The 15,035-nt window shown below is 37.7% G+C and overlaps 1 protein-coding gene across 1 annotated transcript in view; it reads right to left on the bottom strand.

The window, feature by feature from the left end:
• Positions 1-15,035, bottom strand: part of KIF4A (kinesin family member 4A) — a 236,359-nt gene that overhangs the window by 140,624 nt on the left and 80,700 nt on the right. The window contains 5 exon segments of the mRNA XM_006878266.1: positions 2,559-2,744; positions 3,655-3,711; positions 10,411-10,516; positions 10,630-10,688; positions 12,545-12,677. Of these exon segments, the coding sequence (XP_006878328.1) occupies positions 2,559-2,744; positions 3,655-3,711; positions 10,411-10,516; positions 10,630-10,688; positions 12,545-12,677 (541 nt within the window).

Genomic DNA, 15,035 nt, shown 5'->3' with positions numbered 1-15,035 from the left:
GCAACTTAGACATTGGCTATCTAAAATGAGGGGGCAATAAAGGCAAGAAGTGATTGGCTTACAAGGTTTCAAGAGGGAGCTTAGTTTTAGAGGGTGGGGGGAAAGAAAGAGTCCCCACTGAATAGCTATCATCTTGTCTAGATGGGTCTGGTGAAAGGAGATGGGGATAAGATTCAATAGTAAATAACTGTTATCATGACTATTTGTGACTGTCACACTTGTAAAGGTAAAAGTTTTGTAACAAAAAAAAGGGGAGTGGTTAATCTTACAGTCCAGAAACAGAGGACCCTAGGACCATCAAGACAGGAATGCACAAATAGAATGCGGGACCTTATCCAGAAAAGTAGCAGTGCCAGAGATGGAGGCAGAGATGGGGCATGGAGAGGGGGTGTGGCTGAGGACCCCAGATTCATCAACTAAGAAGAGAAGGACTAAGAACTGGTCACCTGGAGCAGACTTGCAGAATGTGCCCTTTGGAGATGTAAATTATTATATATGCCTGAGTGGGTTTTTTTGTTTGTGTGTTTTTAAAAAGCTAAAGTGGATAGAGAGAAATACTTTTAACTCATGGCATATGGAGGGGATTGTAGTCAATGTAGTGAAACAAATTATACGAATGGTTGAATGTGAAACTGATTATGTGCCCTGTAAACATTCACTGAATCCACAATAAAAACCTTAAATTAAAAAAAAAAAAAAAGAAAGTACCATGGACTGCCGAAAGAACAACTAGATCTGTGTTGGAAGAAGTATAGCTAGGGTGCTCCTTGGAAGCTAGGATGGCTAGACTTCGTCTCATATTTCAGACATATTATCAGGAGGGACCAGTCACTGGAGAAAGATATCATGTTTGGTAAAGTGGAGGGTTGAAAAAAAAAGGGGAAGACTCCCAATGAGATGGATTAGCACAATGGTGGCAGCGATGGGCTCAGGTGTAGTAAAGGTTGTGAGGTTGGTCCAGGACCAGGCAGTATTTCCTTCTGTTGTGTGTAGGGTCACTATGAATTAGTGCCCACTCAATGGCACCTGGTAACAACAATAGCAGGCCCAAGATTACTCTCCTTAGAAAGGTGTTCTTGCAGTATTGGATCTTGACTCATGTCTAGAAGCTTAGATTTTGAAAGGATTTCCACTATTTCCTAACTGGTAAGAGTGACACAATGGATATAAATTGTGCAAACAAATGATTTATTTTGACATCTTCTTTATGGGTGTCTGAATTTTGGTACATGGAGATATAGAGTACCTATATGGTTGACCTCTGGTAAAAACCCTGGACACCTTGTGGTGGCTTGCATATTGCTGTGATGTCACTAGTATTTCAAATATCAACAGGGTAACTCATGGTAGATTGGTTGCAGTGGAATGTCCAGATTATGACAGACTAGGAAGAAGGACTTGGTGGCCCAATTTTGAAAAATTACAAAAAAACCCTATTCATCTTTATTCCTATGATCCATCCAAACAAGTTCATAGTGATATCCCAGAGAAAGTATATGTGGCATTAGGCTATAAGGAAAAATAAGGTCTTTTCTTATAAGGGCCATATCTTACGTGTAACCTAATAACCAAAGAATTACTTGAAGTAAAGACTTGCTTACTAAATAGCAAGGGCCACTTAGAATCGCCACTAGGAAAATCAGTTTTGCTATTTGTAAAGTCATCATTTACTAAGAAATATACCTTACTCAGAAAGTAAGTATAGTCATTAAAACAAAGTCTCAACAAGTACAAACCATGTTTGCTAAGGCATTAGGCTAAATCAGTTGTTGTCAAGTTGATCCTGACTCACGGCAACCCCATTTGTGTCAGAGTATATATATGGTTTTCAATGGCTGAATTTTTTTGACGTAGGCTCTCAGGTGTTTCTTGTGAGATACCTCTGAGTAGACTTAAACCTCCAACCTTTCAGTTAGTAGTGAAGCACGTTAACCACTTGCACCACCTAGGGACTCCACTAGACTCAATAGGACAAAATTATACGTTCTCTATCCTGAATAGGGACTCCTGGTGTGGCACTAAAGGATAAGCACTCAGCTGCATTGACAGTTTGAACAGCAAAGTCAGCAGTTTAAATCTACCAGTCGCCCCTCGGAAACTCTACATAGGGCTGCTATGAGTCGGAACCGACTCCACGACACTTAACAACAACAACCCTGAATAGAGATCGAAAGCCTGTAATTTAAAACAAAACAATACCCAACAGAACAACTCTAGCTCTACTCTACATATTATCCTGTCTTTTCATTACAAAAAATGGTGTACAAGTTTTCTTCCCATTCAATTAAAGAAACAGTGGTAGTGGTGGTGGTGGTAATGTGCCGTGGAGTCGGTTCTGACTCATAGCGACCCTGTACAGGGTTTCTGAGGCTGTAAATCTTTATGGGAGCAGAACTCCTTATCTTTCTCCCATGCAACAGCTGGTAGTTTCGAACTGCTGACCTTGAGGTGCGCAGGCCAATTTATAACCACTACGCTACCAGAGCTACTTTAAAGAGACAGTTGTTGCGCTACCAGAGCTACTTTAAAGAGACAGTAGACTTGAGTAAATAGTTTACCTGGTACTGGAACTGAAAGGGTTGTAGTTGGCTGTCATTCTGAGTCATTTTCTTAGCTAGGGCTTCTTTCAGTGCAAGGGCTTTATTCAACTCAATCAACTCTTTAGACATCTGAGCTTGATGCAGAGCATGCTGAGTGGTGAAAACATCAGAAGACCTGCTGGCCTCTGGACTGGTTTCTACTTGCTGGAGGAAATAAGGATAATTACTTGTTATAGAAACAAGCAATTGGAGTTTCTTAGGCACTGTTTTATCAATTCTCATGGCCAGTTCAATAATTCCAACACCTTTGTTCTTTTATAACCGTGGCTTCTTATACATTTGCTTTAACCATCTGAAATAAATTGAGCTAGTCTATTTCACTGTTCTCACAAGCACCTTATTTATTTTAGAAACTCTGACTCTCAGAAACAACTTATTGTCTTGTTTACCTTTATTTGACCAATATTTCTTACTTTTATTTCATTCCAAGGAGACCTTAGAGGAAAGAGGTACCTGAAAATGTCACTTTGGGAATGGTGGAAATAGATAAGAGGTCTCATTTATTCTTATAAAACTACCAATATAGATTCATTTTAGGAAGAAAATGCCATCTCAACCAAACCATTGTACAGTTTTTAATTTTGACTTTATAACCTTTGGCCATTTATCAATTCTTAAAACACAAGCATTTGGTTCTTTTAGCACCAAACAATCCTATCCATAGAACATTTGAGTCAGAAAGAAATTCGTTTCCATTTCTGCTCCAATGCTATGCTAGACTTTGTCGTCGTTTCCTAATTTGTTTAGTTCCCAATTTGTTCCTCTACTCATTTTAACTTGCTGGATAGTTGATGAAGAATACTAGCACATAATAAGAAACCAGTACGTTAGGTTGTAAATTATGACATCTCTGAGAAGTCCTACCATTTATTATCAGTTGCACTACTAGAGATAGAATATAACTAAGTTAGGGAGTTTACACTCAAGATTTCTGAATTTCTAGGCCATTCTATGGAGGATGAAAACAATCATGGATTCTCTTCTTCAAATGAGTGATAAATTATAGGAAATGGCACAACGCTTCTGGTTCTACACAAAGGGGCCAATTACTTACAGCTTCTGGTTCCACTGTAGTATCAATGACTGCAGCCATGCAAACAGTAGTTTCATCCTGCAGTGAATAAAGTATCAGTTTAGGGAAAAAAAAATCTGAGGTGAAGCTTTTACAATGGTTTTAAATTTAAAACAAAACAAACTATACACAGAAACCACTTACTGTGTTGGACCCACTGGGTAGTCATATATACTCCAATAGTCATACATTCCCACTTTTACCTCTTAAATGTTTTCTTCCATATAAAGGATGATTATATAGTGTCTTTAAGAAATACATTCATGTGGCAATTCTGCTCTGCCAGAAATCACTGGGCCAGATTGAAACACTTTGACATTCCAATGGCTCAAAGTTATTTATAGACTCTATCCTGGTGTGGTACTATAGGATAAATACTGGACTAAGGTCAGTGGTTCAAATCCACCAGTCACTCCTTGGAAATTCTATATAGGGTCGCATTGAGTCAGAACCGACACTATAGCACTTAAAAACAACCCTTTCTTTTTATGTCCTGGTGTGGCACTGTGGGTTAATGTGTCAGACTGCAATGCTGTTTGAACTGCAAGGTCGGCGGTTCAAGCTCACCAGCGGCTCCTCTGAAATCCTATACAGGGTTGTGATGGGTCAGAACCAACTAGATGGCACTTAACAATAACAACCATAACCCCCAATGAGATTAACCGGCACAGTGATAACAGCAATGGGCTCAAACGTAACAATAATTGTGAGGATGGCATAGGACTGGGCAGTGTTCCATTCTGCTGTACATCACTATGAGTCGGAACCAACTCAATAGCACCTAACAACCACCACCACCAAGTTCAAGCTCACCAGCTACTCCTCAGAAATCCTATACAGGGTCGCTATGGGTTGGAACCAACCCAATGGCACTTTACAACAACAACACCAGTCAATCTCACAGATACACTCTATAAACTGGCTTATCAAATATTGGCAGTGCAGCAGAATTAAATGAAGGGTTAGTTTTGATTTTTATTTTACCGTCAGTCAAGGTAGCAAGAGCCACTGGGTGGGTTTTCAGGGAAAAAGTACTCAGAAGTCAGACAAATGCAGTGCAACTCTGTCCCTCATATAGATAAGAAGAGATCATATGCAACTACTCCAGTTATTTGTTGTTACTGTTAAGTGCTATCGAGCCAGTTCCAACTCATAGCTACCCTGTATAGAGTTTCCAAGAAGCAGCTGGTGGGTTTGAACCACCCACCTTGTGATTCAAAGTCCAGTGCTTATCCTACAGTGTCACACCAGGACTCCAGTTACTTGGAAAGAAAGGGTAAGCACTGAGTACCACCTAAAAGGGCAAATTTATATTTTTGGGGAACCAGAAGGTAAACTTACTAGGCCTAATTTGTTTATAAGCTATCATATTAGCAAGCTTTTTTCTCCACACAGGAATGTAAGCTTTATTTAGCATTGTAACATATGGATTACCAATTCTGTTTAAGTGACTCTGGGAAGAAAGGATTATCTCCATGAAGTCACATTAAAGATCATAGGTGAAAGAACTATTGGCTCAATAATAGAGAAAACACAGGGTTAGCAAATGGAGTTTCTCTACACAGCTCCACGAAAATTTACATAGCTGCTGAAACTTGAATCTCAATACCTTTAAGGCAAGAAGCAGAGTAAGTGCTGTTTATATTTTCCTTGCTATGCTAAGAAATTCCCAATTAGTGAGGCTCAAAGAAAATTCAAAGAAGCTCCAATGCTACCACATCCTTTTTCATCATGATTTGCAGTACTGGTAATTTTCCAAGGGCAAGATATATATATATATATATATATAAATTCCTTCTTAAAAATAGAGTACTTCAATATACTACAGGCTAATGGGGTCAGGATCAAAGTAGATGGGGTAAGCCTTGAAGAAGACATGATTACTGATGGTTTACGTTTGGTTTTTAGCCCAGGAAAGTGTTCACAATGCTAAGATTTAAGCTCATAGCTATGGTGACATGTTCTATACTAACAAGGCAAGTTTCTATCTTAATTATTCTATATGTAAATATCTAACAGTAGGATTTACTTCAATTTAACACTCCACTTTCCTCCCATACCAAGGCAACAATTGAGACTCTCTTCTAAGTAAAAGATAAAATTTACTAAAGGTGACGGTAAGGGGTACAATGATAGGGTACATACAATGTACTACATTACCCAGAAAAAGCCTTCAAAATGTAGTTTGAACCTGTAACTTCAACACTGGGCATAATTTTTATGTAACTGGTCATGTTAAAAAAACAACAAAAAAAAAGTATTTGATTTTCAGGAAGTGAAAAGCTTGCATGAATTTCCTCACAGATAAATGCAACAAGGAGGTTTGCTTGAATTGTATTTAAAGAAAGATTTGGTACACTTTAGTGCTAAAAGCTCCAGGAACAATGGTTGCCATCATAACTAAAAAGGGGTATTAACCCTTCATTTAAAGTAAAAGTAGTTTTAATCCAGACTGAAGGGCATGAGCATTTACAGTGGAAACACTGTTTTCACCGTGGGTGGTGGTGGTGTTTATGTGCCGTCAAGTGGATTCCGATTCATAGCAACATTGTACAAGGTTTCTGAGGCTGTAAATCTTCACAGGAGCAGAAAGCCTCATCTTTCTTCCACAGAGTGCCTGGTAGATGTGAACCACTGACCTTGCAGTTAGAAGACCAGCTCTTAATCCACTATGCCACCAGAATTCTACAGTGAGTCTTAATAAAAGCTCCAGGATACATCGTGTGTCTTTTCTTTTTTTATAAAAATGTATCCCAACAGACATGGAGAACTCTGATTCAAGAGTCTAGCAGAATTCCTGGATAAGAGGTTTACTTTGTCTAACTGTGCCAGTAGATGGAAGTCTACTTGTGGCAATCCTTAGCACCCTCCTTCTGTGTGTACCAAGTGCATTTTAGTGGCAGACACAGGGATTTTACAGAATTCCTTTGAGCCATATACCATTAGCAACTTCTTCTACAGGCACCCCTGACACCAGTCATACTGTCATAATCTCACTATGGGTGCCTCAGTTGTTTATTTTAGTTCCATAGGTTTCTTTGAAGCTAAACATCTTTCTGGTACTCTCTGCTTTCAACTTGGATCTATCTGAAATCAGCAAAGATATCTGTCATTTCTCGTCCTCTTCTGAATCTGGATTGAATTTATGGCAGCTCCTTGTCGATGCACTATTGCAATCATTATTGAATTATCATCAATAAAATTTTACTTGCTTGTAATATTAATAATATTGTTCAATAATTTCTACATTCTGTTGAATCAATTATAGATGTTGAAATTTAATCCTGTGGTAGCCGTTCTCTAGGATGCACTCTATATTTTAGCTACAGTCAAATCTTATCATTAAAAAAAAATTACTTTCATACCTCTTTTACATGTGCCTTTTCCTGTAGAAGGAGTGTCCTTTCCCCTTTATCTATTTGGAAAACTATTCAAAAGACCCAGTTTCTTCTGTGATGCCTTCTTGAATTTTATAGGCAGTTCATCACCCATTCTTTTTTCCTTTCACAACACTTCATTCCCTTTCTCTGCTTTTTTTTTCTTTTTTGCCACCTGTCCCACTTCTGGACTTCGACTAACCAACATAAGACAAAGCTTGCAAGATCATCTCTTAAAAAATAATCTTCTGACATTTGATGGGATGGCACTATATCAATTATCCTGCAAGATGCATGCAAATTAGAATGTCTAATCAAGAGTTTCATAGCAATAAAAAACAAAAACTGCTACCTGAACCAAATTACAAGGCCACACAACTCTCTCGTCTCTTCACCCTGTGAAAGTTCAACACTGCTTCAACTTGGGGAGTTACCTGGCGTTCAGGTTCTTCTTAAGCACATGAGCATTATAACCTCTTTTTGAGTCACTTAAATTATTTTCTTTTGACATTACTACAGCATCTAGCAAGGTTATATAGTAAGTGGCAGAGCTGGCTTCAAACCTCAGTCTACCGCACAGGTTCTCAATGACTAAGTCCTATTTGGTGGATATTCAGGGCAGTTTTGTATAATATTAATGCAATACCTTTTGGAACTTTATTAATTTGATTTCTTAGAACTAGTCATCCTAATCACACCCTGATACTGTATAACATGTTTTTTTAATGTTTACTTTTTAACGGCAAATATTATGTGTAGATGATTTTGTGATACTCTCTTAGCAACTCTAGAAAACAGTGAGCAACACCAGAGTGTCTTAATCACTGTTCTGATACAATGAAAAGCTTTGCAAGGGCTAGGAATGATCACAAGACACATTTATAGTATTGCTTCAGAATAATAAACAAGAAAGTGTAGATGATTGTAATACCAACCATAAAGCCTTAACCAACCACAATGCCTTAACATACTATATGATTCTATGATTTCAGTTAACAAAAACATATATGCATGCCCAAGGACTATGAAAGAGAAGGAATCCACAAATAAAAATTTATTTTTAGGGTGGTGGCACTGTGAAAGAGTTTCTTCTGGGAAAAACAAATAACTCCTCTCTCCCTAATCCCAAACACACATATACACATATGTATACATACACACACACACACACACACACCTACTACAACAGTTCAAAAAAATTTTTAAATGGAACTTATCAGCTTATGGCAGAACAATTATTCATATTTGCTTATTACTGGTTATAAAGACAGCTATGGTATTCCCTGGGTGTTCTGAGCTATGTGTCAGATTCCAGCTTATTTAAAATTGGGGAATGGTACAAGCACTCTTATTAAGTTAGCTGACACTGAATGGACAGCAAATCAATAACTGTTTCTCTTGCTATCCAGGCAATTTTGCACTACACCTTAGTTCTCCTTCTGGTGTCTAATTAGAATCCTGAAAAATAGTAATGCATCACACTATTACCTTTGTTTGGGCAAAGTCCGACCCCATACACATTGGTGGTTCCAATTCCCATAAATTCCATTATATTAAAATTTTGATTTTACATACATATGGTTCCTAATAATAAACAGGTAATACTTTGCAACACGTAATAAAACATTATTAACCTGGAGTCCTGGTGTGATGTTGTAGGATAAGCAATAGACCTGCACAGTCGTTTTGAATTGCACAAGGTTGGCAGTTCAAACTCACCAGCTGCTCCTTGTAAATCCTATACAGGGTCTCTAGGAGTCAGAAATGACTCGATGGTACTTAATAACAAGTCTGTTATATGTTAGAGTCCTGGTATGGCATTGTAGGATAAGTACTGGATTGCTAACCACAAGGTCAGCAGTTCAAACCCACCAGCAAGCCTCACAAACACCATACAGGGTCACTATGAGTCAGAACCAACTCCGTGGCACTAAACAACAAATATTATGTCAAAGATTTTTTTTTGTGTTATCTGGAAATGTTTCTTTCAAGTTTTTTATGTATAGCAAGGTACACTATATACCGTATACTAAAATAAGCATTTGAGTAACTGACGTTAGATACAAACCATACTTAACTACAAATTCAACTTAAAAACAGACTTAGAAATGGGACTTGTTCAAAATCTGGGGACTGCATAAGGTTTAACCACAGTTTGTTCATATAACATCCTATTTCAAAGAACGTATCATGGACATTACACAACACACAACTGTATTAATGTGTCACTGCATATGTAACCTATGGATGTTTTAACTTAACAAATTCAATATTAAGGTCACATTAAAATATTCTTGATCTCTGTCCTTAAGTACTTCATAATCTAATTGCTTCAAAAAAAAAAAGCAGCATTATACCCATTTGACCTAGCTATGATGGTTGATGATCAGAGCTCAATTAGAGGAAGACAAAGAAATTTGATAAAGGAAGCAAGTGTAAACTGCTACAATTTGATGAACTTGACCTATACTTACAGACATAGTAGCTCAAAATACCAACCAAGAGGGAAGGAGTCTTCACATCAAGGATAAAGCCTAGTCCCTCAGTATACAGGGTTGATAGGGATGAACTTAGACATTAGCTACCTAAAATTGGGGTGGAGGGCTATAAGGCATGAAGTGGCTGGCTTAAAAGTTTTCAAGAGGGAGTTTAGTTCCAAAGTATGCTGGGGAAAGTAGAATCCCCACTGAATAGTTTTCATTTTGTCTACATGGGTCTGATGAAAGGAGATGGGGATAGGATTCTTTTGATTCAACAATGAGAAATTATTATCATGACTAATTGAGAATGCCACAACTATAAAGGTAGAAGTTGTTTAACATAAAGGGGGTGATTAGTTAATCTTACATTCCAGGAACACTGGACTCTATGACCATCAAGAGAGAAGAATATGAGCAGAACGTGGTACCCCAACCAGAAAAGCAGCTACACCAGAGATGGAGGCAGAGGTGATGGCATGGAGAGATAGAATAGCTGAAGACTCTAGACTCATGGAAAGAGAAAGGCTGTGTGCTGGCAGCCAGGGGGCTGGCTTGTAGAATTTGCTCTTTGGTTGTATAAATGATTATATATTCCTTCGAGATTTTGTGTACATCAAAAAACAAACAAACAAAAAGGATAAACCCAGAGGAAATAGAAGCAAATACTGTAAAATGATGATGCGTGGAAGGGATTGTAATCATTGCAGTGAAACAAAATATGGTATGATGAGGGCAAAACAATGTTCTCCCATGTAAACTATCACTCAATTCACAATAAAAGCTTAAAAAAAAAAGGGCAGAGAGTTAGAAATTCTTACATGCATCAAAAGAAACAAATGTAAGCAATATATACCTATTTATACTGCCCATATTTGGCTTACCGATAGCTGGGCAATCACTTGCTGCAAGTTACGAATTATCTCTACATTTTCTTTTAATTCCTGGTCTTCCAAAGTCTCCACTATCTTTTGAAGATCCAGTTTACAGCTGAAATTGAAGTAAAGAAACCTAAGAGTTAATCACACTACAGAGGCAAGAGGATCTACCATTATATACTAAGATGGTATAGGGCACTAACAAACATCAAGTAGGAAACTTACGCTGCATGTTGCCTGAGCTCTTCAAGTTTGGCATTCATTTTTTCATTTGCTTGCTCTGTCTGCAACAAAGATCCAGGAAATCATCAGTGGCAGTGCCTGACAGCCTCACCCAATTATGCTTTCTCTTACTCCTATGGATTAAAATATAGGTAGAAGCCTGGCTATTTTGCTATAAAGGAGGATTTAGTGGGATTTGGTTATTTAGTGAAAAAATGTGTTTGTCTGTTTGTTTTAACAGAGTAATGAAAATTAGTCCTTTGGTCACCATGAGCTACTAAACATAGCATCCAAGCAGCTGGTCTTGTGATTGCCATGAAGCTCAGACTCCAGTATACAATGTGAAGTCTTAATTTAATAGAGAACTTTGGAATCCTCTGCTGTTTGCACACACACACACACACACACAAAAATTACTTTTAATTAGCTCCTATACAACACTGTTGCCTAGTCCCAGTATAAAGGCATTTAAATTTTAAAAGGGCCTCTTCACACTCAATGTGAGCTGAGAATTTTTTAAAAGTTATACACTACCTGTTTTACAAGGCTAGTTTTAGCAAAAAAGGCAAGAAAAAGGGTGGAGCACAAGAATTATGATAAAGATAAAAATGGAAGAAGGCAGTTAAGAGTTTGGGGAAGAAAATTACTATTTTCAATTAATTTTAATCACAGTATAACATTCTGGATGTTGCAACAGATTTGGGAAGGATAGTTTATATAGGACAAAAATGTTACACCTGTCATGAAGTTGTGACAAGGGATCAAACAATAAGCCTACCAGACAGTCATAGTAACAACCTTATAAAAGTCAGATGAGTATGTGGCTGATATAACAAGTGCTGCTTGTTATGTCAGCCGCACTAACAAAAATGTGAAGCACAGGTACTGGAGTTATTTCAAAGGCATAATACACAGCATTGGAGACCCCCCCCCAAAAAAAAAAAAAAATCGGTGGAAAAATCCTATAGATCCCTTTCTCACCTTTCTGCTAGGAATGGACAAAATAATGGGTATAAGATTTGGCCTCTGTAAAGAAAACTTTAAGCAGTTTAGCCTTCCCTGACTAGAGAGCATACTGGTGCATGAAAATATACAAGTTATAGAAGTGCAATTATGTTTTGGTAGAAATTAATCTGTACTTCTGGCAATAATTGTGCTGTCAAAGACTGAGCTGTATTTAGAAAAGTGCTAGTAACAGAGCTAGGGCACACTGATCCTGCAAGTTACTATCAGATTCAGAATAGTGTAATCAGTTACATAGTGATCCACCACTTGGAAATAGTGGTGTAGGATAGGCACTGAACTGTTAACTGCAAGGCCCATGGTTTAAACTTACCAGCTGCTCCTCAGAAACCCTATACAGGGTCTCAGTGACTTGGAACTGACTCAATGGCACTTAACAACAACAATATGTTAGTGAGGGGACAGTCACAGTATTATGGTAAAGATCAAGCTGACCTAAGGTGACAGAGGGACTTGTTTCTTTCCTTTCTGGCATTTTAGAACAAATCTATTTTAAAATGGGATTCATGTAGATTCTTTTTGGTGGATATACCGGTGTTCTATATAGAGTCCTGGTGGAGCGCTATAGGATAAAGCACTGGATTGCAGGGTTAGTTTGAACTACAAGGCCAGTGGTTCAAACCCACCATCCGCTTCTTGGAAACCCTATATAGGGTTTCTAGCATTAAACAACAACAACCACATAGGTAATCACTGTACAATTCTTTCAGCTTTTCTGTATGCTTGATTACAAGTCCATACATTTATCCCAGAGTAGCTCCCTGGATAATATGGCAATACTAACTCATTTCTTTCCATATAACCTATCTATCATAATGAGAAGCAGGTTAAATGTTTCAGAAACTAATGCTAGTAAACGTCCAGATTGCTAGTATTTTAGTCTGGGGTGTCTCACCAAAATTATCCTCTCCAACATCTGGGCTGTCTGACCAGCTGCCTCACTCAGACCTCGACTTAACTTTTCATTCTCCTCTACCAGAGACTGATTCTTCTCCATCAGGGACTGTAGATTCTCTGAAGGTGCCACACTAAAACAAAGATATTAACATATTAGAAAAATACACCTTTGTAGAAGCACACCATGCTTGTTAAAGTAAAGGATCAACAAAACAGAGGAAGACCCTAAGTGAGATGGATTGACACATGGACTACAACAATGGGCTCAAACATAGCAATGACTGTGTGGATTGTGCAGGGTTTTGTATTGGTATGCATGGGGTCTCTATGATTTGGAACATACTTGACAGCACCTGACAACAACATATCAAAGGTTGATACAAATATATCCTACAGTGCAAGGGTTGAGTTAAAATGATCCCATATAAATCTAAAAAAAATTGTCCTGAAACATATCCCTGAAATACTTTAATGATTTAATATTGTTGTTGTTGTTAAGTGCCATCAAATTGTTTCTGACTTACAGCGACTCTGATTAGGGTTTCTAAGGAGTGGCAGGGTCACTATGGGTTGGAACCAACTCGACAGCACTTAACAACAACAACCCTATAGAGGGTCGCTATGGGTTGGAATTGACTCAATGGCACTTAACAACAACAACAGAATATGTTTGAATTTGGGGTGTTTTTTCATGTATAACACATGAAAAATTGTTTGTGATAAACTGAAAGGAAAAGAAGATAGGTCAGTTGTAGTGCAGAGAAAATACTTGCAATCTGTTCCAAGATAAAAAAGGTTTATTAATGGTTTAAAGAATGATTCATGGTCCATGGAAAAGTTTAGACAAAGAACAGGGTTTATAATATTCGAAAGTTAAGATGAGCTTTCTCACAGTGGTGCTGTCTGTGATGTGACTAAAGGATATATGTGCTGACAGTTGCATCTGTAGATTGGTGACAAGATCGGCTTTTTTCCCGAAATTAGATAGCAAACAGGTTTGTTATGTATTATTTAACCTATCTTAAGACACAGGCTTCCAAAGAGTGTATAGTACAAGCACTTAAGAATATAAATCAAACTACATTGCTTTAAAACAGTAAGATAAGTTGAAAATAATTTGCATACAACAATAGATTTTCTGAGAACATCCTGCATAAGAGGGTTTCAGATGATTATTTGTATTTTGACCCACTCTATGACATCCTGCATCTGCATGACTGCAGAGGAAAGATTTGCTTAACAAGCAGGAGCCAGAATGAAGTCTAGTCTTAAATCCTAAATTAGTCATTTTATTTATGCTAAGTAGTTTATTTTAAATGTTCTTGATAAACTGCTTCTAAAATAACTACACTGAGATTAGTCCTTTATGTCACTAAGGGAGTCTAGATTTCCTCAGTTCATTTATTCAACGTTCTTAAGAAACCCAACTTAAACTACGCAAAAGGGAAAATTTGAAAGGTAAGAGTAGTCATCTCTGTGTGATGTGGAATGATATTTTTAAGCTTTAGTCTTCATACTTTTATAAATGTACAATGAGAAGCAATGTATCCCTTTTATAATCAAAAATAAGTTATTAAAAATGAGGATTAAAAGAAAGTAGGCTCATGCCATTGTTGTTGTTGTTGTTGTTAAGTACTGTGGAGTCGGTTCCGACTCATAACGACCCTGTGCAGGGTTTCCGAGGCTGTAAATCTTTATGGGAACAGAAAGCCTCTTCTTTCTCCCGTAGAACAGCTGGTAGTTTCGAACTGTTGACCTTGAGGTTCACAGTCCGATTCGTAACCACTACACTACCAGAGCTCCTTAGGCTCATGCCATATACAAGAATAAATTCCCAACAGAAAACCGAAATGCAAAGGAAATTAAAAAAATAAACCATGTAAGCAGTAGAAGAAAACATGAGTTAATTTCTCTTTAGCTTTAGTGTAAGGAAAGGGCTTTCTAAGTATAAATCCAACTCCAGAAGTATGGGGATAAAAAGGTAAATGATATAGGCACTCTGGAATACCAAAGTTTAGCAATTTTTAAAAAAGTTAAACATACAACCTAGCAATTCTACTCTTAGGTAACCCAAGAGAAATAAAACATACACCCATATAAATTTGCATGTGAATATTTATAGCTGTATTATTCATGTTGTGTGCCATGGAGTCAGTTCTGATTCATAGTGACCCTGTACAGGGTTTCCAAGGCTGTAAATCTTTACGGGAGCAGAAAGCCTCATCTTTCTACCGCGGAATGGCTGGCAGTTTCGAACTGCTAACCTTGCGGTTCACAGCCCGATTCATAACCACTATGCTATGGTAACCTAAAAGTCCATCAGCTGGTAAATGAATGTACAATACATGTACAGCCATACAATGGAATCTTTTTCAGCAATAAAAAGGAGTGAAGTACTGATGGACCCTGGGACCATCAAGAGAGAAAAGCATAACCAGAATGCAGGACCTTAGCCAGAGAAGCAGCAGCACCAGAGATGGAGGAAGAGA

The sequence above is a fragment of the Chrysochloris asiatica genome, unplaced genomic scaffold, assembly GCF_000296735.1.
Source record: "Chrysochloris asiatica unplaced genomic scaffold, ChrAsi1.0 scaffold00118, whole genome shotgun sequence".
NCBI classification, from domain to species: Eukaryota; Metazoa; Chordata; class Mammalia; order Afrosoricida; family Chrysochloridae; genus Chrysochloris; species Chrysochloris asiatica.
Note: the sequence above shows the minus strand (reverse complement) of the source record. Positions and strands in the feature narration are given on the sequence as shown.